The sequence below is a fragment of the Protopterus annectens genome, chromosome 9.part0 (assembly GCF_019279795.1).
Source record: "Protopterus annectens isolate FY-2018-M chromosome 9.part0, PAN1.0, whole genome shotgun sequence".
In the NCBI taxonomy this organism is placed as follows: domain Eukaryota; kingdom Metazoa; phylum Chordata; order Ceratodontiformes; family Protopteridae; genus Protopterus; species Protopterus annectens.
The window spans coordinates 974632306-974658074 of NC_056743.1; the positions used below are offsets into that span (position 1 = coordinate 974632306).

General features: G+C 39.8%; 1 protein-coding gene across 2 annotated transcripts in view; it reads left to right on the forward strand.

Annotated features, from left to right (window-relative positions):
* Positions 1-25769, forward strand: part of LOC122811703 (inactive dipeptidyl peptidase 10-like) — a 656601-nt gene that overhangs the window by 436598 nt on the left and 194234 nt on the right. For both annotated transcript variants that reach the window (XM_044083720.1, XM_044083719.1), the window contains exons 15-16: positions 21459-21506; positions 23252-23370. In XM_044083720.1, the coding sequence (XP_043939655.1) occupies positions 21459-21506; positions 23252-23370 (167 nt within the window). The remainder of the gene's footprint in view (positions 1-21458; positions 21507-23251; positions 23371-25769) is intronic.

Genomic DNA, 25769 nt, shown 5'->3' on the forward strand with positions numbered 1-25769 from the left:
CATTATGCAAGTGTCCTACATTAAACCAAAGCCATAGCAATGTAGCAAGGGTTGGACACAGAGGCAGCTGCCCTAGGGACAAACTGTTAGTGGGCACAACTGGCACTTTAAAAAAGATGCAAAATGGTCCCTGCAAGTTGCTGGTGCATTCTCTGAGTGTTAGTGCCAATCCATCCTTGAAACTGCAAGCACTATTAGTTGCTAATTATTCAGTCGTTGTGTTTACAGCTTCCTAATGATTTGCTTTCAGTATGTGTATGTTAGGAACTTGCTTCTTTTTACAAAGTAAAGAGTTATCTTTTTGTCTGGTGGAAGACTTTTTTTTTTTGCTCCTCAGCTTTGGAGAATGTTCTTTTTTCTGCTGGGTGTGGGCCTATTGAGGGCACAAACTGTATTAGCTACAGTGGCGGCTGGTGACTTCAAATCAAAGGGGGGCTGCAGGAGACAGCTGAATGGGTGAGGCCAACTGGATGGGGTGTGGCCAACTAGAAAGGGGCGGGGCTATGCTCAAAACCACAACAACTGGAACTTTAATTAAATACGCTTCCCTGGGTGCCAAACCATCATTACAAGAGTCCAATCAAGACAAAACAAAGTGAAGAAGAAAAAAATATATTTCTGTGCACTGGCTACATAACAGCTTACTTAATATCTAAATGGAAACAAAAAGGTTGTGAGGCATGAAAAAATAAATTACTTTTTAAATACATTACTGGAATGCCAGTCAAAATCAAGTATAAAAAAAAGCAGCACTCTACTCAAACCACTTCTCCTTGGACTGCAGTTCTAATTATAATTTATATTCAGCTTTCATGTTGAAAGCAGCAAACTCTGTGATACCCCCACTTATAAAAATGTTTCTTATCCAAAAAAGACCTGCTGCCTGACAACTATCTACTTGTTTCAATGGAAAACATGATCAAAGTAAAAATGAACAGCAAATAAGAAACAAGCTCAAGATAAATTGCTTAAAGGATTACTGCACGAGTTATGGACCACACATGATAGATTGGCATTCTGTTTATTTTATGGGTAAAGCGTGCAATGATGACTGCAAGTCTCCAACAAATGTAATGAGCTTCTGAAAATACTGTAATACTGTCCTTTCTTACAAATACTTGTTATATGCATTTCAATACCCAAGGCTTATACGGTATCTAGTTATGTAAATATTCTCTGCATGGCAACAACAAAAATGCTTTCAATGTTGATAATTCTTTAACAGTATGCTTATTAAAGCTTACTTGCATCTTACAATCTCAGACAAGCTTATCTGATGGTCATTAAAGCATTCTAGTTAAACACAGAGCAACAGGGCACTGCAACAGCATGGATTTTCTGAATAATGTAGTAGTAGTAGTAGTGTCTTTAAGAAGCATAAATCAACAGTATAAAAATATGACAGAAAACCAGAACATTCTGCAAAATCAAGGACAGATGAAAAGCCACTGTCATACTTGTGTCTACCTTGGATGGGAGAATACTCTGCACACTTACACTACATAACTGCTCCTTGCCTTGCTTGGACACATCCAGAGTCACTACATGGGGGAATGGGGTGCAACAAGTATGTCACAATTTGAAATGTCTCTGTCTGACAGTGATGACTCTGACACATTTGTCATACCTCCCAACCTCAGAGCAAGAAATCTGGACAAAGCCATACACAGAAGTGGGACAAAGGCCCAAAATAAGGACAATTTTTAAATATTGCTCTTATAAACTTAGAAAGATAATATAATAGTAGTAGGTCTTGCATTAGTATGAATTTTCTGAAAGGTATGAAATCTGAAACTCAAATGTCTCATTATTTTCTAACTTCAGTCTTTAATGATTTGTCACTAATTTGCCAGAAAACCACAATTTTATGAAAAATGGACCAAAAATGTGATGCAAAAATATAAAATTGCCACACAATACAGCTGGCACATTTGTCATACCTCCCAACCTCAGAGCAATATGTTGGGAGTGTGGCTTAATGGCTAATGTGTTTGCCCTACAAACTCAAGGTGCGTGGTTTGAGTCTCACAAGGGATAATTGACTAGACTTAAAATGGCTTGCAAGGACAGTTAGCCTAGTATGAATCAGTCAGAAAATATCTTTATCTATCTCTGTAAAAAACAAAAAAAAAAAAAATCTTGCTTTTTTCACACTTTTCTGAGAGTTAAAAAAGTTCAGTTACAGGCTTGCTGTTCCTGAACTGTTTGAAAGTTTCTGTGAGGTCATTTTTGCTTTGGCTGAAGGAGGGTCTCTCTGTGATCAGTGGCAGTGAATAACATTGAGCAGCTTCCCTGCCCCCCGTAGAGGTGGTTACTGACTTGAAACTGTAGTTTTATTGGCCACTAGGGGTCATTTCCAAAACTCCTTCATCTTCCTCTCTTAAAACCTAGTTGCCTCGTGGTTTGGGCGTCTTTTCAGGCTTGTTGGCTGTTGGTGAAGCACCCTCCAAGAGGAAAAACCGCTGAGAGAAGAAGGGAGCCACTTTTGAGATTTTAAGTATTTTTCTCTGTTTATTTGCTAAGTTTTTCTGCATAGCTGCCTAGCTTGAACATTTTCTGGCTTGTTAAACTTGATTTCTGTATTAGTAGCTGTATTTAGAGCACAACCAAAAGCTGTTTGCTGAATTTCCTGTTTGCACTTAATTTTAAATCGTTTTTTCTTAAAACTTGCATATTTTCTGTCCTTGACCTAGCACTCTTGTGTGGGGTCATTTACTGCACTGTTATAACTTGATATTACTTGTGAACCTCTGCTATCTCTGTAAAAACAAAAAAAAAAATCTTGCTTTTTTCCCACTTTTCTGAGAGTTAAAAAAGTTCAGTTACAGGCTTGCTGTTCCTGAACTGTTTGAAAGTTTCTGTGAGGCCATTTTGCTTGGGCTGAAGGAGGGTCTCTCTGTTGATCAGTGGCAGTGAATAACATTGAGCAGCTTCCCTGCCCCCCGAGAGGTGGTACTAGGGGTCATTTCAAAAACTCCTTCATCTTCCTCTTTAAAAAACCTAGTTGCCTCTTTGGGTTTGTTTCGTTTTTTCAGGCTTGTGGGCTGTGGTGGAAGCACCCAAGAAAAAAAAAAGAAGAGAGAAGAAGGGACTTTTTTTTTTTTTTCTTTTTTTTTTTTTTATTGTTTTTTTTTTCCTTTTCTGCATAGCTGCTTGAGCATTTTTTTTTCTGGCTTGTTAATAACATTGAGCAGCTTCCCTGCCCCCGTAGAGGTGGTTACTGACTTGAAACTGTAGTTTTATTGTCCATTTTGGGTCTATTCCTGCTTCTTTCCAGCCCCTGCTATCAAGCACGCTTTAACGTGCTTTAGCGATGAGCGGAGTTGCCACTAGAGCAGCATCGGGCAGCCGGTTAAACAAGGTTAAACTGTTTCTGGCTCCAGAAAGTCTGTTCTTCAATTTTTCCCTTAGAACTGCTCTGTTAGGAACCTAAACAGTTTACACCTTCACTAAAAAGTGCAGCACTTGTTCCAAATAGCTTTTTCTTCTCAAAAGCTCAGCACTTGTCTTATAAGCATATCCCTTGTCTTATAAGCATTCTCTTTGCAGGTCAAGCACTCCTATATTATACAAATTTCTCACTAGCAAAACCCCCCAGGAGTGCCCACTTCCCTGCTAAGCCCACTACTTTTCTGTCTCATACCAACTCATAATTCTTTCTAGCATGTTGAAGGGTCAGATGCTGGCGTCCTCTCCTGCCCAGTTGGTGAATCTGGGAATTCTGAGACAATGTTACAAATGCCTCATGTACACGGACAACCCTCTCCTCCTCCCATGTAACACTAACACTTGTGAGAGATGCAGCTATTTAGCCAGACTGGAGGCTGAGCTCTCTCAACTCAGGACTGGCAAGACCAGGCAGGAGGAGAAGGCAACTACACACACCACAATACCAGTCTCACATAACTCAACCACACCACTGAATCAAACACATAAACACACTAAGACATACTTGCGTCTCTGAGTACAACTTTACCTAAACAACAGAGGCCTCCAAAGCAGACACCCAAGCAACTGCAAACTCAATACACCACACAAACAACACAAACAACAAAATCAGTGTGCAAAGCAGTCACTGCCCTTAAGGCCAAATACAACACCAAACATACTTGTCATAGGTGACTCCATAGTCAGACACACTGACGTCCCGCTCACCAGACTGAGTAAGGAGAAGGTCACAGTAAGCTGCCTGTCGGGCGCTAGAATCCGCCACATAACGCAAGCACTCAGGTCTCTCAACAGCAGGTACAAGTATGACTCAGTCATTGTCCACGCTGGTGTCAACGACCTGAGACGTACCTCCTTGGACTACATGAAAAGAGACATTGAGGAGCTCTCTGATTATGTAGCCCAGGCAGGTATGACCCTGACCTTGAGCAGTATCCTACCTTCACCTAGAATGATGCCACAATACAGTGATAAGATGATCAGCTTTAATAATTGGCTTAAATTCTGGTGTCATTCAAAGGGGATCCAATGTCTGTCTGCCTGGGATGACATGCTGGACAAGCCACGCTGCTTCACAAGGGACGGCTTGTACCTGTCACCCCTAGGCTTCCTGATATTGGCAAAGGCTCTTGCCACCCCCATAGTGCCTTTTTTAGGCAAGGCTCAAATTCTAAACCTACCACCCTAGAACACAAAAAAGTAAAAAAACTAAGGGTAATGCTGCTCAATGCCAGAAGTCTCAATCTCAAGATGCACGCACTCGAGGCCCTTCTTAGTATGGAGAACATCGATGTCTGTGCTGTGACAGAAACCTGGTTCAAGGCTCCTGAGAGCACCCCAGCACTATCAGGTTTCACCTCATATCATGCGTTCCGGCCCCAAAATCCGGACAACACCAAGAAAGGAGGGGGGGTGTCCATATTCATAAAGGACACTCACACCTCAAGGTTGGTGGCAACGCACGATGCATCGGAGACCATCCAGGTGCAATTAACCATAGGCAAGACTGCTCTGCAATTTGTAGCATGTTACAGGCCACCCTCTCAAACTCAGGAACCTCACATGGCCTTCCTGAAAACATTGGAGGGGATAAATGTATCTCCAAACACCATCATACTAGGTGATTTCAACTACCCTAATATAGACTGGGAACACTACTCAAGCCCAAACACTCTAGCCCAAAGGTTCCTGGAGTTCATAAACTCAAATGCCATGGAACAACTAGTCACCATCCCCACAAGAGGAGAAAACATACTTGATCTCATCATCACGAACATGGGATCACAATGTTCAACACTGGAAGTATACCCCTCACTGGTGAGATCAGATCATAAACTAATCTCGCTGGAGGTCCTCATCCCGCCCCAACCTGAAATAAAAAGACCACAGTGAAAACTTCTCAAAAGCCGACTTCACACTTCTAAAACTAGCGTGGTCTCCTTTAAGGCCCCTGAGCCAGTGGTAAACATTACTCAAACCGCTGAATCACTTACAAATGCCTTCTACCAGCACCTACAAGACTGCATGGATCAGGCAATCCCAAACAAAACTAAGACTCTTTGTACCAAAGGCAAGCATCCAGTCTGGTGGACCCCAGCCATAAACAAGCTCTACAACAAAAGGAGGAAGCTACTACAAGATAGAGCAAAATCCTTGAAAGGTAAGACACCTTTGATCATTATAAGTAAAAACTAAGAGCTCTCATAAAATCATCCAAGGCAAATTTTGAGAGAAAAATCACCAAGGACTCAAAAGACAATCATAAGGCCTTCTTTAGCTATGTTAGAAACCTAGGAGGAAGCTCCCAGATATGCTCAGAATTAGTTCAAAATGATGTGAAGATTACTGAACCTACACACATTGCCAACATACTGGCTGACAGGTTCAGTGCAGACTTCTCCCCCCCTCCCCCCCCAAAAGGAGAGATATCTATACCAGAGGATTGTAGCCCCCCCAAACATCTCCAACGCCCAGGTGAGAACTGCCCTCTCCAAGGCAAAAAACACAGCATCCATGGGACCGGATGGTGTCCCCGGCTGTGTGCTCCATGAACTCAATGAGGAATTAAACCCGCAGTTAGGACAGCTGTTTAATCTTAGCCTCACCTCAGGATACGTGCCCAAGGAGTGGCGCCGGCGACTGTGGTCCCACTTCACAAGGCGGTGCCTCCACCGACCCTGGTAATTACCGTCCCATTAGCTTGACAAGCCTTATCTGCAAAGCCATGGAGAGGATCATAATGGAACTCATAAATAAAGACATAGGGAACTTGCAGACTTTGGATCCATCCCAGTTTGGCTTTGTCAAAGGCAGATCATGCCTTTTAAACTTGGTTGACTTTTTCGAGACAGTCACCAAGGCCATTGATGAGGAAAGGCAGTCCATACAGCCTACCTCGACCTGGCAAAGGCCTTGACACAATACCCCACTCAGGTATCATCGAAAAACTCATCAGCTTGAATGTAAACCCATACATCACAAGATGGGTTGCAAACTGGCTAAGTGACAGAACCCACAGGGTCAGAGTTGCTGGAGCCATGTCAGACTCAAAGCCTGTCACAAGTGGTGTCCCACAGGGCTCAGTCCTGGGTCCACTCTTGTTCGGCATCTACTTTTCTGAAGTACAAGCAAACACAGGAGGGTTATGGCTGACAAAGTTTGCAGATGACTGCAAACTGGGCGCCATAGTCGAAAACACATCTGACACAGATATCATTCAGAAGGACCTCACAGAAACGGATAACTGGTGCCAGAGCCATGGCCTAAAGTTAAATGCCAAGAAATGCATAGTCATACCCTTCGGGAAAAACAAGGTTACCCCTAGCTACCATATAGGTGGCAATCCACTGAGCACAGAAGTCATCATCAGGGATCTGGGGACCCAGGTTGACAGTAGCCTTTCGTTTGACACTCATGTTGCTAAAGTAGTTAGGAAAACCTTCTACATTGCCCACCTGATCATGAAGGGATTCACATCTAGATCAAGGGAGGTCATCATCCCCCTGTACTCATTACTCATTAGACCTATGATTGAGTACAATGCCCCATTCGGAATGTATCTGACCCGACACCTGCAGCAGCTGGAAAGGCCCCAAAAGTTCCTCACCAAAAGGATAAAGGGTCTCAAAATATGTCTTATGCTGCCCGACTGAAAGAACTCCAGCTCTATTCAGTCTCATACCGCTTGCTCAGAGGTGACCTGTGCCTGACATATAAGGCCATGTCAAACACAGATTTGATGAATATGCTTCACCTCAAAAAATCTAGATCCCTCAGAACCACAAGGGCGGGAGACTTAAACCTTGACACGGTTATAAATAGAACGTGCTGGAGGGACAAATTCATCACCCAGAGACTCCCTATGCTGTGGAACAAAATCCCGGTACATGTGAGGCAGAACACCTCGCTGGCCTTCTTCAAGAGGAATCTTGACCAATGGATGGGAGACCGCAGATATACCCCAGGGATTACTTCAGTGTCGCTGCTTGACAGAGGCACAGCAAAATAATAGGCATAGTTTTATTCAAACTAAAGGGGTGGCGAAAGCCACATAACTATGGGCTAGGCTTATAAATGCCCTTGGGCAGATAGCCTAGTATGAACCTATGAACCTATAAAGAAGGGACACTTTTTTAAATATTAGTACTGTTAACTGCAGTGGTGGTGCTGCGGTAGCATTGTCGCCTCACAGTAAGAAGTTGCCCTGTTCGATTCTCAGCTAGAGCATCTTCTGTGTGGAGACATGCCTGAATGGGCGTACCTTCGTTGAAGGTTGTGCGTCAGGGCCGGCAACTCGGTACGTAAAAATCTACTGCCAATCATTAGTGGACCGGAGTTCCGCTGTGGTGACCCCTAAACGGGAAAAGCCGAAAGACACAACAACAACTGTTAACTTGAGCAGCTGACAAAATAAGAGAATCTACATGCATTTCTGTAATAAAAGTAATCTATAAGTCTGATCATTCCAGTTATTTATAATTGTAAACCCTCCACGTTTTCTAGCAAAATTGCCATTTTGTAGAGGGATTATTATGGGGAGAGCAACATTTTGAGCCAAAATCAGGTACAGTTGAGAGGTTTGGATATTCCTAATTATGTAAAGCAATTTATTTGCACATACCTCTCAACCTCTTAATGCAGGAACTCTGGACAAGGCCAAATATATTGGGGGAACATACAAGCATTACTAAAAATTTCTCTTATATAAACTTAGACAATTGATAGAATAACAGGTCTTGCATTAGCATGCATTTTTCTGAAGGTTATGAAGTCTGAAGCTCAATGTCTGTCATTATTTAGTGACTTCATTCCTAAATGATTTGCCAGAAAACTACACATTTTATGAGGAACAAACCAAAAATAAGAAGCAAAAATCTATTAATTCTGCAAAAATTTGGACAGTTGAGAGGTATAATTCAGCTGAGGCTGTCTTTGAGTTAGCCACCCTTCCCCCCCTTACAAAATCATGGTTGAATGGAGCCTCCCCCCTGCAGCCATTCCAATGTCCCATTACTTGGCTATTTCGCCCTATTTACCATAAACACTGCAATGTACATACTGATTTACTTTTGTGAGGATTTGGATTTTATTTGAAAGTTTTATTTTGCATTTTACAGCACAAACCCTAACGGACATCTGCTAAACAAAGCAATGCAGTTTAACAATGAAAATGGACTTAGTATTAAATCTTCTCTGCCCTTGAAACTCACATTCACTGAAACAGCATTGAAACCCACATTCAAAGAAAATACATTTTGCTAGTGGCAGAAAGATTAACTCTGCACACGAAACATACATGTGTTCTTTGATACACCTTCCTAATTGTATTAAATAATATTCCTTGTATAATACAGTACAGTTGGGGCACTTTAAATGTATTGTTTTGAGCATTTTTTTCAGTAAACAATGAAACAAAATGCATGCACCAATAATGACGAAACTGCCCAATTCAGAACATTTCCATCATAAAAGTCTACTCAAACTGCTACAATCCACCAGTATCAGTAAATATACACAATCTGTGAAGAAACAAAAGTTATCTAAAATAATTCCACATTAAAGAGATCTGTAACTAATGAAGAGGTTGCTGCTGGTAAACAACTTTATATTTTATTATTTCATCATCAAATAAAGTCCCTATTGCCCTTGAGGAATAAATTGCCTATGTTACATTAAAAAATGATAAGCTAGTAATATTGCAATAGGGAACGGATGGCAAACTGATAACAGGTTCATAGTTACTAGGTATCTTCACCAAAAAGGACTGCAGCATCCACCCCCTTTACAACACAGTACAGTATCAGCAATGCATCTACATACTGTGGGAGTAGAACCCATAGCCTTCTGCATCAAAATCAAGTACAGTACTTGTTGTGCTATTAACAATGCAAGCAGACTCAGCATAAGCAGCACTAAACTTCACTTCTCCTGCAGGTCTCAACTCCTTGAAAATTCTACTAGGCACTCAGCTGTATCTCTCAACATTGCAGTATAAGAAATCTGGAAAGAGCCAAAATTTATTGGGGGGGACAAAAGCCCAAAAGCTACGATTTAGTGAATTCAGTTCTCACCATAGCTGTCAACCTCTTAGCACAAAACACCTGGACAAAGCCAGTAATGGGGGAATACAGCCCCCAAACATATTCAGTGAATTCAGTTCTCACCATAGCTCTCAACCTTAGCACAAAAAACCTGGACGAAGCCAATAATGGGGAATACAGTCCCAAAAATAGGGACACATTTCAAATATTCATCTTATAAACTTAGAAAATTGCTAGAATAAAAGGTTTTGTGCTACCGTGTACTTTCTGAAGAATATGAAGTCTGAAATTCAAATGACTGTCGTTTTTATTTATTTATCATTTATTAACCAGGAAAGTCTGACCTGTAACAAAAGCCATTTTTCAGCAGAGGCCCAAAGAGAAACACTCCAGACACATCCTTGCAACACGGGAGGACACCAGAGCACACCCACACAAACACAGGGAGGACATGCAGACTCCACACAGAAGGCACCCCAGCCAAGAATCAAACCAGAGAACCTCTAGCTGTGAGGCAACAATGCTACCACTGCACCATCATCTATTTATTGAATTAAAAATCCAGAAACCACAGATTTTATGAGGTACAGAACAGAACAGAAATATGAGGCAAAAATCTGCAAAGTTTTCACAGATGGTTGTGGGTAGGGAATTCAGGCTCTTGCTACCTGCGTTCAAGCCTGAGGTATTCTAACCACCAGCACATATCCTGAGTTCTCTAGCCACCAGTACATATCAACTGGGGCATTTTACACACACACACACACACACACACACACACACACACACACACACACACACACAACCTGGTTTACCCATTCATCTGCAGCAGCTTCAATCCCCAGTCGTCCCACGAGAGTAGGCTCCATCCTGCAGATGTTGCAGTCTGGATATCTCATGAGTGGAAGTTCCGAGACTCGCAATTAGTTTTTTGTCTTTTTTTCTTTTTCTTTCTACAGCTGGGGGGCTGCAGTCCTATAGCACGAGCCACCCCTGCCTAGCTATATAGTATATTTTGCTTACTGCAAAGAATGCTTTGCGTATTACATACGGAAGACCAATAGGCACTTTAAAGAGAGAATTCTTGAACACGTTAATGATATTAAGAATAAGAAAGTGACTAATGCTTTAGTGAAGCATGTCTTGGACAGTGGTCAGAGTCATAGTTTTAATTTTTTAGCCCTTCAGCTTTTAGCTGCTGGTATTAGAGGTGGGAATTTTAAAAATAAGACAGAGTTGAAAGAACAAGAGTGGATTATACGGTTGGGTGGAGGCAGGTTTCCTGGGTTGAATGATCGGGATTCCATAAAACCACTGCTGAAGGCACGTCAGCTTAAGCACTGAACCTTAGAGCTCTATATAATATTAGTTGAGTTTAATTAAGAAGATATTGTTGCTATGTTTACATATGACTTGTTTTTGTATGATGTTTTTTATATATGAGGTTTTTTATATAAGATGCATTTATGTGTAAGTCTGTTTATGTATTTTATTCTCTCTATCCTCACTAGCAATACTAAGCAGGTTGCATTGTGTTTTTAGGTGTGTACCTAATTAGTTAATTGGTATTTAATTGGTATATATAGAGTAGGAGAGTTGATCTTATCAGGTCTGAAGAAGCAGTTGTATTATAGATTGTAAAAGCACTCACCTTTTTGATCTCTGTTTGCTGTTTTTGCTTTTATGTGACATTAAAGTGTGTGGAGTCGCTGCATCAGCCGTGGAAGTCCACTCATCACTTTCTCACTTTAGAAAAGGTACAGATTGGTCCCTGAAAGTTGCTGGTGTGTTCTCTGAGTGTTAATGCCAATCCATCCTTGAAACTGCAAGCAATATTAGTAGCTAATTACTCAGTGTGGTTGTGTTTACAGCTTCTTAATGATTTGCTTGCAGTATGTGTATGTTAGGAACTTGCTTCTTGTTACAGAGTGAAGATTTATCATGTAGTCACATGGAAATATAATAGCTTTTTGTCTGGTGGAAGATTTGTTTTTTTTGCTCCTCAGCTTTGGAGAATATTCTGTTTTTTTCTGCTGGGTGTGGGCCCATTGAGGCACAAACTGTCCCAGCTACAGTGCTGCACTAAAACACATGGAGTTACTATAATTCAGAACCTAAAATTCAACCAATACATTGACTATGTAATAGCAAAAAAATCAAAAACTTGGAATGTTATACAAAGTAAAATATATCTAACAGAACCAATATTACTCTCACAGCTGAAATGCTTGTACTCCCTACCCTATTTTATGCATCACATATTCTCAGTAACATGCAAAATAAACTTCTAAACAAATGTGATCATTCTTACAACATAAATAGCCAAATGCATTATTGATATTTTTAACAAAACTCATCAGTAGAACATATTAGGTTGGCAAGAACTCACAAATACTCTAGCACTGACTGAACAACCTAATTTTGCCAACAACTTTCTATACAAACTACATAGATATCGTAAAATGATCAACTTTGTCCAAAACTGAGTCCCCAAGGCTTCCCAGATCACAACACCAAAATCTACTATATGTAGAAAAATCAAACAGTATGATGATGATTCTGTTTACTCTACATCTGTGGCCAACCAAAGGAATTTTACTCTGCAGCTATATAACAGAATATCCTTAGCCAACATATAAACTACATAAATATAAAATGGCACTGCTCATCCAATTCAATTAACATAAAAAGGTATACACTCAATATTAAATACTCATAATTACATTTTCTAAACATCTACTGTGATTTTGTAACAACTTTATAATCAATATAACCATACTTTTTTCCTTCTGTATACCAAGATCCCTGTCTCTCACCTTCCTTTTTCTAAACTAACGTATTTATTTCTCACTTTCCTTTATTATTACTATTAGTCTGACCATACTCTAATCTGTCTCACTTACATCAGTTTTGACAAAACAAGATAAAGATTGGATCGTAGTGACAAAAGAATCAGATGTTGAACCATAAAGCACAGAACCTTAGCATGTAAATACTGGCACAAGGATTATCTGGGAAAGCTGTACATAATAAATTAAATATAACTAAATTATACAATCACATACCACATTAACACCATAAACTGCAGAGAGTTTAGTAAGCTGTCACTTGAGTAGTGTGTGTGCTTTTCAGGGCTGTTCAACTACAGGCTAGGGCTGCTGTGCATCTGCGGAGTGTCTCTACCCCCACCAAGGATGTCACTGCACAATGAGTTGCATAGCTAATCTGACAAGTGTTAGCCACTGATCGGTGCCAGCAATCTGAGCAAAAGGCTGCATGAGAAGCAGAATCATAGTGATAACATGAGAAGCCACGGTCACTTCGTGGCTGAGGAGCACTACAGTAAGCCTATTGATCCACGTGATGGATGTCACGATGAAGGTAGGCTAGTGCAGATGGGTCACTGCACACTCACTTATGCAGTAAAACACTACATAACTACATCCTGCACTTATCTGGAGCATGAGGGGCAGCACAGCCCCTTGTGGGGCTAAACATCAAACTGCTAATATCACTCACCATATAAATGAAGAGGAACCAGGGTAGACAGGAAAGTAGGAAAGGGGAGAAGAGGAAGAAGAGGGAAACACACAATGGTGACTATACGTTATGAAAGGTGGAGGGAAGGAAGGATAACAGTTTGTGCAGAAAGAGATACTTTTTCATATATAGAAAAGAAGCCTAAGTGTGGAAGATAATGAGGGAAGATTGTGGATGGGATATAGGGAGAAAGGCAGGCAGCATGGGCAGACAGACAAACATAAAACACAGACCTAGAGAGACAGGGGCAATAGATACACAAAAGGAGGAGAGGACAGTGGAAGAACAAAAACATATAGAGGGTGGGCAGTCAGTTATGAGGAAGATGTAATGATGAACAAGGAATTGGGAATAACACATAAGTTATGAGGAAGATGTAATGATGAACAAGGAATTGGGAATAACACATAAGTTATGAGGAAGATGTAATGATGAACAAGGAATTGGGAATAACACATAAGTTATGAGGAAGATGTAATGATGAACAAGGAATTGGGAATAACACATAAGTTATGAGGAAGGTGTAATGATGAACAAGGAATTGGGAATAACACATAAGTTATGAGGAAGGTGTAATGATGAACAAGGAATTGGGAATAACACATAAGTTATGAGGAAGGTGTAATGATGAACAAGGAATTGGGAATAACACATAAGTTATGAGGAAGGTGTAATGATGAACAAGGAATTGGGAATAACACATAAGGAAAGAAAATACCAGGCTGGAACTGGGTAGGAGAGTGACATGGCTGGATGCTGTATGCATGAGCATACTAGACACATGCCTCATGGTCACCTTGATACTCATAGCTACCGAAAGCATGTCTTCCCAACGCAATGTGCAGTAGAAGCAATTCAGGAACAGTGAGGCTAAGTAGCCTCATTCGTATAACTGCTGCTCTGCTTTAGGAAGCACTACTTAGCAAAATCTAAAGCATTGCTACTATATTGCACAGCCTCTCTCAATGCCATACAACTGTAGACAAGAAGTTTGTGGATTTGCATCTTTGCAGAATTAAGAAATGTATTACAGAATTTAGGAAGAAAGTAGAAAGTACCACCTGGGAAAGTACACCAAAAACAAACAATAAACCCTGTGGTGAATGTCAGGCACAGAGAGCTGACTAGTGTGATGTACAAGTGATTGGGACCCCGTGACACTGGCAGGGCACTGCAGTGATTGCCTGTGTTTTTTTTTAGGATGGGGGATACGTACAATGAAATAATTCTGAAGGAAATGGCACAGGGTGTTAGGGGCTCCAATGCTATAGTCTTGTAATGGGGAACACCTCTGCATAGCACTAACAGCAGCTGATGGCCATGAGCACAGTACAGTTATGGTGGGGTGGTGGGCTGTGGAAAGCATCAATTATGGTACATAAACAGATATATAAAGGAAGGAAGGAGGAGATGGTTATCCACCAGCATACCATACACACCCACTTGTCGATATGAGGATGGCAATTCTTGGAAAAGTTCACTGTCCAGAATAATGAAGCCTTACTTCCCTCTACATATATGGCATGCATGTCCTGGGCAAAGCTACCCTGGATGAGCAATATGGGGATCACATTTAGTAGGAAATTGTGTGAAGGATATGAATCCCAGGTGTTGCCATAATATAATAGATCCCTGCAACCAGTTCACCAAAGTGTAACTGATACATTACTCTTTGTAAAGGAATAGGCATCAGACTTTACAATACACAAGTGCACCACAGGAGGGGGGCCACCTACACAAAGTAACTCACCAAGGCTAAGGAGCTTTTGGTGACACTTGTTGGCCAAAAGAGTTGTCCTCCATACCAGAGGCTTTAAAATGCTTCTGGGAGATCTAAGAAACATCAAAATGTCTCCTTTGCCTCTGCAGGTGGAACTAATACTTCTGCAGGCTCTGATAATGAAAATACAGACTATCCACCTTTGCCTGCTTCACAACAACCTAATTACATAAATAATAAATTTTGGGGCCAAGGGAAACAACAGGGAAGACAGCAGAATGGCTACAATCAACAAAACAACTTTAAACGAAGGCATGAAGGTAACAGAGACTTTCAACAGTTCAAACAAAATAAAAGGACTAAATATTGATTTTAAACATGTTTGCACAGTAGTTAGCAGTATAAAAAGATGTGATCTGAATAACTGTATTGTGAATTTATCAGGGGTTGATTTAAGTGAAACTGAAATATCTGTTTTGAAGTATGGTTTAAAGTTTATACCAACAGCTCTACCTATTGCACAGTTTATTAAAGTAGAAGTGTTTAAGTTAATAAAAAAGCTGCCCTTGGTTAATTACTTTGAATGTAATGGTGAAAGTATGTCAGTTAATGAAGACAGTGTATCTGCAAGTGAAGATGAGTTGCTGGATTTCTTCTCTTGTGATTCTTCATTTGAAACAGCTGAAAATGTTAATGCATATTGCACTTTAAATACTGAAATGGTTACTTATACTAGTACTTTTATACCTGCATTTAACAACCAGGTGAATTTACAACTTTCTAAAATGCTTAATTTTGCATTAGAGAAAGTTTTGAAAGACTTTTCTTCTGACAATAAAGACATTTTGTATAATAAGAGTAAGAACGAATGGCTGTCTATTAAATTTATGTAAAAGATCAGACATAATTATAAAACCCTCAGATAAAGATAGAAAAATTGTTGTTATGCACTGGAAACAATACCTGAAAATGTGTATGGGCCATTTATCTGATGGCCAAGTACATAGGGCAGTAAATATTGATTTGTTTCTATCAAGCTGTAATGAATTTTAAAGAACTAGTAGCTAAAGGCCTAAGATTGGGCTATTTTACAAGAAAAGATGCCCTAAATAAATGTAATGTAGAAGGAAGTTCAATGGCTAAGTTATATTGTCTGCCAATGGCACATAAAATTGTGTGCCCCCCCAGTAGACCCATAGTAGCAGCACAGAATTATTTTCGCCATAATATGGGAATTTTCTTATATTCCTATCTTTTGAACTATGTGGTTAAGTTAAATTCTTATATTAAAGACACTTTCCATTTTCTGGATAAATTAAGAATGTTAAATGTGATGAAGAATATTACTGGATAGTTATAGATGTAAAAAGTCTTTATACAAGTATTACCCATGAGTTAGATATGGAAGCTGTTAGATTTTTTTTCTAGGTGATAGCCCTGTTAGTAATTATGTGATGGAATTATTATGTTTTTGTTTGATGAATAATTTTTTTGAGTTTAAGAAGCTTATTTACCATCAAGTACAAGGTACTGTCATGGGTGCATCTTTTGCACCCATGCATGCTAACCTGTTCATGGGCCTTTTTGAAGTTGAGTTTTTGTATAGATTGAATTATTTTATTAGTTATGTTATTTTATATTGTAGATATATAGATGATTTTATTTTTTTATGTAAAGGGGGGGGGTGCTGAAATAGCTCCCCAGTTTATAAATGATTTAGATCCAAATCATTTTCAGATAAAATTTGATGGCTTACAGATAGGAAAAGCAGTTAACTATCAAGATGTCACTTTGACTATTAGGAATAATAATATAGTGACTAATATACACAGAAAGGGAAGTAGAGATTATAATATTTTGGATAGTAGTAGTTGCCATCCACCGCATACTTTGAAGGCACTACCTTATAATGAATTATTGAGAGTTAGCAGGCTATGTAATGATGAAATGGGTCTAGAAAAGGAAATAAAAACGTGTATTAACTTCAAGCAAAGGGGTATAATGAAAATGTTATTTTAGATGCCCTTCATAAAATAATGGATACCAGCTTACTTCATAATCGGCCTTTAGTAAATAAGATAAATAATAATAGAGAATTTAATACTGTACAGGAGTGTAGAAAAGTTTTTATTTTGTTACTGTATATAATATTTTAAATGAGGAAATTATTGATGTTATTGGCCCTGTTTAATATGGAAGGGGTAAAAAATCTGTGTAGAACTGTAAATATCTCTTTTAAGAGAAGCAGAAATGTTAAAGACATGGTGGTACACAATGGATTTGTTTCACCTGGTGAAAAATTTTACCTACAGGTTAGTGAATGTGGCACCTTCCCTTGTGGAAGGTGTTCGGTTTGCCCCAACATTATCAAATGTTTTGAAAAAATAAATGGTGTAAAATTCTGTTCCACTTCTGCTTTTTTATGTATAACCAAATCAGTGGTATATGCTCTGTCTTGCGCATGTAATTTGTATTATAAAGGGGAGACTAAAAGAATATTCAAGCTACGATTGCAACAACATATCAGAGACATAAAAAATAATAATGCTAGCTTTACATTTTTTTACTTGTCATAGTGAATGTAACTGGAGAGTGTTTCTTTAAAATGTATATATGATTATTTTAACTGATGGTTGACTAATTAGATGATTGTTTAATTAATTGTGTTTAAGTGACTATATGTGTGTGTGTGTGTGTGTGTGTGTGTGTGTGTGTGTGTGTGTGTGTGTGTGTGTATGTATATATATATATATATATATATATATATGTATATATATATATATATATATATATGTATGGATGCATGGTGTGGCATATTTTGTAACTCCAGGAAGGCTGTGCCGAGGTGCCAGAGTGTTATTTAGTGTGAATAAACTATTTAATATAAGATTGGTGGCATTTTGTTCACTGGCTTTGTAGTCTGGTGAGTTGTCCTCCATACCTGGGTTTAGCTTAGATGTGTGCGCTGGGCTGGAACCAACCACCAGTGTGTGAACAAGGAAGGCATCAGGTTAATAAGAAGTACAGCATAGTATAGCACAGTCCAGTGCATTAGAAGGGAAGAAATGACCAAGGTCCACCTGCATATCTGTCCTACTAAGGACCTCTAGCCTGCAACTGCAGTAAGCTACATGATAAGTATAGCATACTTCTGTTTTCATGTGTAGCATAATGTGTCCCAAGAGAGATAGGAAAATATGTGTGCCACATGTGTTCCTGCTTTCATCAGTTCCACTAGTACAGATCCCGCATAACAGGACAACATGGGGCTGAAGTCAGCAGGGCACCTGAGTCTGATAATAATGGCAACATGCGAATGACTTGGTCAGATGAAACAGCGGGACACGTACCTCTCAATTTCTTTACTGAACAATATTGGTCAAAGATAAAATTGTGGGAGGACAAAAGCCCCAAATCAGAGACAATTGTTAAATGTTGGAGTCTAATCCATTTAAAGTTAATAGAACAGGCATTGCTTCAACATGTATTTTCTGAACAATAAGAAGTACAACACTCATAGCTTCATAGGTTAGTACTAGTTAGAACCTATGAACCTATGTACAACACTCAAATGTCTGGTATTATCGACCAGCTGTAATCCTCAGTGATTTACCAGAAAATGAAAAATTTTATATGAGGCAAAATCAGAGACATTCTACAAAATTCTGGAGAGCTGAGCAGTATGGTGGCACTGTCTGCAGAAATACTGAGGAAGAGATCACATACATACAGCATAACATAGGATCTTTTAGAGGTACAAGCTAAATGCACAGTCTCACCAGAGCATGATGGAAAGCTTCCACCTGAATTCCCACTGCACACATCATCAGACCTGTGCACCTCTAAGGTGCACGTATCCACCACAGGAGATAGATGGGAGGGACGGTCAGGCACAATCATGACTGGGAGACCATCCTTGATATGGTTTGTCACTAGTAATTAGCCAGTGAATAGGCAGGTCAGTGATTCAGGCATAAGCAGTTGCTACCAACAGGATGGTGGAGTAGGTCAGTGTGCTCCATGGAGTCCAAGACACCATGCAAGTGCACAGTGACATGGAGTATTGGGGCAGAGACAGAAAATACTGCAGAGGTCACTGGTGGGAAATGTTGCTTCCATTGATGCCTCCATGGGACATATTGCATCCACCCTCAGACCTGCCTCCAGAATCCATGCCTTCTGTGCCTGTGGGAGTGTCAAGATGTGGGGAGGTTAGACACAGTCTGTCCCAAGTTAATCTACTTAAACTGTTTGAAAGACAGCTTCACTTTCACCTATGGACACACATCCTACAATGCCTAGTCATGGCCTATGGACACACATCCTGACATGCCTAATCATGACCTATGGCACACATCCTGACATGCCTAATCATGGGCTATGGACACACATCCTACCATGCCTAGTCATGGCCTGTGGACACACATCCTGACATGCCTAATCATGGGCATGATCCAGGTCATGGCCATCAGCACTCCTCTGGCTCAACACCTGCCATGCTTCATCTAGATACATATACATCCATGTTCATGCAGTTTAGTCATGCTCATGGGTGATGTCCACTTCCTAGAAATTGCACTCAGCAAGATCAGCACACCATATTGTAGTTCTACCCTTTTCCTGCCACTGACCACAAAAGTCCCAATACCACAAGCCAACACAATGGACATGCCAGCAGTCCCATCATTGCAGTTTTCCCACCACTGGAGGATGTGATTCCTGACTGCCCACAACCTCCAATATTGTGTGGCTACAGTGTTCATCTCCCATGACCCTACTCCATCTCAGAGTGCTGCGGTTATCATTCCTTGTGTCCCCAACCACTCACATGATCGTGTCTCATCTCACAGTGTTGTAGTCAAATGTCATTGCTTCCCACTAACCACCAGTGCAAGTGATGATGCCTGTGCCCTGCCTACCTCCTAACCTATGCGAATAAGGTTATGACTGATGCATGGATTGGCCAGTCAATGCACTGCCCTGCATCACCTGGATAAGATAACAAATGTATTGCTTTATTTTGTGTTGTATATGTCACGGCCTATAATCATGGACCAGATGCTTCCAATTTACTACTGTTACATTAGACTTCACCCCCCTCTGCCTCAGGTGTGACACTGCTGCTTCTGTTTCTTCCACATGACTCTCCACGTTGCCCTTCCTCTGCTGGCACAACCTGTATGGAAAGTCCTGCCGGTGCATTAACCCGCTTTTGCTGAATGCTTGGTTGTACAAAACTGCATAGACAACAAGATTCTTGCTGCAGAGTTTAGGATTGTATGGTAGAACCATTCTTGATGTATCTAGACAAAATAATTATCCACTAAGTAGGCCGAACACCCACTCCACTACATTATGTGTTTTAGCATGTCCTGCTTTATAGGCCGTTTCTAGTATGGCCAGGGGATTGCAGGTGGGGCTCATCAACCAGTGTTCTAGGTCATATCTGGCATTGCATACAACACTTAAACAACGTATTATATGTGGCCTGCTCCCTCCTTGCATAGTACCTGTTTGTATAGACCTGTCTGTCTAGACTGATTGTGTACCTTCCAGCTAGATGACCTTGTAGGAAATCTCCTCTCAGGAACCTTTGGTGTAGGGTAGATATGCATCAGGCGTAAGAATCATGGGAACTACCCAGGTGGTACACAGACATGTTATAAATAATGCCATCAGCATTACAGACCAACTGGCAGTTAAAGGAATGGAAACCCTTCCTAATAATGGATCCCAGTCCCTCTGGATCAGGTGGGGTCTTGATGGTAATGTGTGGGCAATCAAGGATTCCCAGGACATCAGATTATGTAAACAATGTTTTAAAGTACTTTCATGGTAGTGGCCTTTTACTTTACAGTCCTGGAGAACCAGATGTGCTCCTTCACATATTGCAACATAATGCTCAGGAACTGCTTCAGTTTACTACTAACGTGACCCCTGTCAAATGCTGAAAAGTCCCTGTAGCTAAGTGGTTAAAGCTATACATACCTTAGTATCCACAGGAATTGGCATACCGTGCATGCCCATCAAGTCCACTTGTGGGCGACACAATTTGGCAAGGTCCCATACAGTGCTCATATAATCTGCTGGTCACTAAGGTGGTGGAATGGCAGATGCCATCTGTAGCTTTTGTGTTGACACAGGTGACAGTAACACACAACACTGCAGGCACTAGCTTTAAGGATGAATACATGCTTACGTGCTAGTGAGTTATAGCTACTGCTGCTACAAGTATCACTCCCATCAGGTACACTGGGATTCGTGGTATAAAAAAATGATATACGCTACTCCGCAGTTTGTCTCTTTTATACATTTCTTAATCAGTATATCATGTTGGGTTTCATCATTTGCATATACCTTGTACCTTACTTGCATGAGGTAATGCATTTCCATATCATTATGCACTCATCAGCATGCCATGCTATTTTAAGTCATATGCAATCACTTTATCCATGTTTCTGAAGCACCAACATCCTACACATTGCCAATATCCCTGTTAATTTGCAAAGCAATATGCACTGTCTATGACCCTCAACTTAAACTTGCTTAGTTTAGACATAGTTTGGCTACAGAGGGAATAAGTGAAACCTAAGTTCCATATTCAAATGCATCTACAACAGCAATTCATTCAGTACAGAAATACTGTACAATGCTTTTGTGCACCAGTCTGCGTTCTTCTTCCTGTTTATGCTCTCTGATATTTTCTGCAGATATATCCTGAGTACAGAAGAAGGAGCAAGAAGGAGGCATCTTTACAGGTGAGTGTGATCTTCTGTGTACAAAAAGGAACGGGTATAAGCTCCTGTCTGAGGGTGAAGAGACAGGAATGAATATTAGTGAGACAGGAAGTGGAATGAGGAAAAGATGCTGGGTGTACGTCAGCATCTCCTCTTCAGGCTGTGATATATCCTTTATGGAGAGATAAACTAAAATGAAATTCAAGAATATTTGGGACAGACTAAGGGACTTTGTATGAGAGGTGGGGAAAGGCATTTGTTAGTACAATTTGCATCTGCAGGTTATCCAAAATGTAGGGAAATGTGCAAACAAGTCAAGCCAAGCAGCCTTATCTGCTATAAAACTGTATTTTTCTAGACCAAATGGTCAAACAACAGATTCTGTACATGCTTGCATGCATATACATTTGTGCTCACATGCATATTGGGGTAGTGGTGTGTGTGTATGTGTATATGCATACATATTTAATGTTCTTGATATGAAATGACTGTGAGTTCAACTTTTGTGCTATTTTAATTATTGGTCTCACACAGAAAAAAATGACAAGGTTTAATAAGGGAGAGACTTTTCAGGATGTAGATTTTTACCCTAGACTATCACTGATTTTGTGTTTGTCTTTTCTTTGTCGTGTCTTTAGATATTGTGAGACCTGTACTGCCTTTGTTCAAGTAACCTTCGATCATACCCACTATACCTGGAACTTTCTAACCACCAATGCAGCTTTGTTCTTTGTGTATTTAAAGAAACAAGCCCTTCCTCATAAAGGCAGTGATGTAAGAATAAACCACTGTAACTTAAATAATGTGGTGAATAATTAAAACAATACAATTTATTAATTACCTAGTTATCCAGAAATAATGTTCACCAGATGAAATGCCCATATGGTATTATTTTACATTTTCTTTTTTTTTTTTTATAAACTTCTGAAATGAGATGAGGGGTTTTAGAAATGTTTAATACCGTCACTATAGAAGAAAAAATTTGTTACACAGTCAGGCTGTTCAATCTGCAGCCTTTCCACAATAAGCAATAATCTGCATCTAGGAAGTGCAAGTATAAACGTAACCGTGAAAGAAGATACTTCCCAAAAGTGACAGCAGCAGATGTCTAAAGGAATCAAGACATAAAGTAAATGCCTAGTTTTATGAAGCTGTACTGAACCTATCTGAGGAATTATATATTACTGCCAATTTTTTTAAGTTAATGCATTTCATTGCTAGAAGGCACTATGTAATATTTTCTGCCAGCTAATAAGTTAATGTGGCTCTAATACTGCAGATCAGTCACAGCTCGAGTCTACTGGTTTTGATGGCTCACCAGAAATTAAAAAAAAAAGAAATAAAAAAAAAACAGAAATGAAATTTGTTTGAAGTAAATGACATTAACACCTCAGTTAACTGGCATTCATAATTAACAACAAAAAAAAAAAAAAAAAAGAAGGGCTTACCCTTGAGATTTGTGAGCTAACACTGCCACCTAAAGGCCACTTGTTATTGGTATGGTATACTTTTGCATTATGCTTTAATAAAGGGCATCAGTGCTCATTTACAGTGGCATCCCAAGCAACAAGGGAAGCTGAAAGCCTTGTGTCTTACAATAGATGCAACTTCAGAAGCTGTCCATATCTCAGAGATAAACTTTAAACTTTAAATATTCCGCTTAAGAAGTGTTGTAGATTTTAGTAAATGATGGCATGTGAGAAAGACAAAAATATTTTTTGCTGATGATATCATTATGGCTTTCTTTCTCCCTAACTTCTATGCAGTGTCGACACAACAGGTTCCTTCCAACGTTATTGTGTCACCTGTGACCTCATACCAAACTGCAGTTTCTTCCATGTGGAGTTCAGCCCCAATCTCACCTACGTCTTGTTACATTGCCGAGGTAAGTGTTAGTATATCTGCTTCATGGCAATCATTCTGTTCTACACAGGACAGACTCACTTAATCCCCATTTTATTTAAAAGTACATTTTTTCTGGGGGACACAATAGAACCTAAGCAATATAGCATTTCTCTCAATATTATCTTACACCAAGACAGTAAACTCTCAACAGACAGTGAGGGGGATGGTATAATGGTTAAGGTGTTTGCCTCACAGACACAAGGTACAATGTTTGATTCTCACCTATGGGAGGGAAATAGACTAGGCTTAGAATGGCCCTTTATGGCAGATAGGCTAGTAATTAGCTATGAACCTATGATTAAGGCTTCCACCGGGAACAACATGGGCAGCTCCCACAGAGAAAAGCAACAGGACTGAAACCCAAGTGAAGGCAGAGACAAACGAGTGGGGAAGCTGTGAGTTGTCTGTATCATAATACCAGTAATGGGAGTGGGAGCAAGATGGTGGTTTAAACTCAGTCTGTATGAAGTGCAAGTGTGTGTCTAGTCCTTTAAGAAACCAGTTAAAAAGAAGCAGTCAATCTAGGGCAACGGTCAGACATTTGAAACATGGTCTGTAGAAGACACACAAACACATACATATGCATGTATATAGCAGCAATAAGTGTAATGGCAACTGTTAATGATATAAAGACACCTTTGTCTTTGCAATGTAAAGTTGTTCCTAGTCTGCAAACTAAATATATATTATTTATTTGTTTGTATGCTTCTTCACTAGGCAAATGGACTGACCCATATTAGATCATTTAAGTCATAACCTGTTCCAAAGACTCAGACTGTAATAGGTTGCCTTAGTAAGCACTCTAAACAGAGTTACTATTTTACAGCAGATTCAAAGGTCAAGGAACTGTACAGCACTTTTCAGCTGCTCAGAGCTTATATATATAGACCATCTAGCAATTTCTTGATTATAAATTTATGAAGTGAATATCATATGGCACACTTACAAAAGTGTTAAAGTTATATTTGTACATAACAGGGAAAAAGGGAAATGACTACTTAGTAACTCTAATGAAGTTGAAGTAATAGAGTAACACGTAAAACTAATCACCTTGGTTCACATCAGTAAAAGTAGAATGCTATTACCATAGTCAAACATACTCAAAAATAAAATGCTAAAAACATTTAACATATAATATACAGTGATAATCTTAATGTCAATAATTATAAAAGAGATCCGTGTAATAACTCAGTAATAAATGAACCTTAGGGAACATGTAAATCCATGTAAAAAGGAGATTAATATATCAGAAATATATGAGGTAAGGCAGGATGGGAATTTTAAGGAGAAAGAACTGGGACAAGGGTGAACAGGAAGATGAGTAAGGCTGCAAAGGTTAGTGAGGGCACAAGGTAAGAGTGTTTTGTAATCACCCATGGTAAGTGCAATCACAAGACTTTACAGCATGTAAAAAACAAATAACACTGAAAGTCATTAAGTCAATTACAAAAATCACTTTGGCAGGGAGCAAGCCCCACTGCTGTCTACAACCCTGCTACATTCATATTTATATACAGAGAGAGAAAGAGAGAGCGAGTTTTTTTTGCTTTACATACTCCAATATTGCTCAATCTGAAGGAAAGGAGAAGCCACAGATTACTGCAATCTCAGTCTTAAAATGCTGAAGGAAGTATTTGCACATTAGTGATCTCAGAGTGCCAATCACTAGTGAATAGAATTCGGGCCTGGCATTTGTTAATGGTAGTCCAGCTGAAATGCTACTCTAAACAAAAAGAAGTGGCAGCTTTATTCCAACCCACTGGCACTGCAGGCTGATCCTTGACCAAGATGGGGGTAACTCAGGTTCGGTTATAGACCCAGGTTGTAGGATGCTTGGAAGAAAAGCCATCGTGTGAAAGACATGGGATGATCATTTTCCTTAGGAGAAAAAAGGAGAGGCCAGATATTTAGGCTGGACTGCCACCTAGTGGATACCATAAGTCATAGCACCACTGAATGAGAACATGTCTATCCCTCCGCTGGACCTACAGCACAAAACATGGTCAACCACTGTGGTGCTCAGATATAGGTCTGGCATTAGAATAGAGTGTAGACTGAATGTACTATTCTACTGTAGTACATTGTGCTCAGGATACTGGACTCATGATGCAGCAGCCAACAAATAAGAATATTTTTGAAAATGGGAGGAAACTGAAATATGATGAAAAACTGACACAGACACTGGGAGGACATGCAAACTGCATGCAGGCAGCAATGTGAGACACAGATTAAGTTCTGTACACTGCAGTTGTGAGCAGGAAACCTCAACACTAAGCTACCATGCTGTCCCTACATTTAGTGACACCATCAATGACAGCTGTCAGACGGTCCAGGATTATCACAACAACTTGAACAGCACAGCAGTTTTAATTAAGTTTA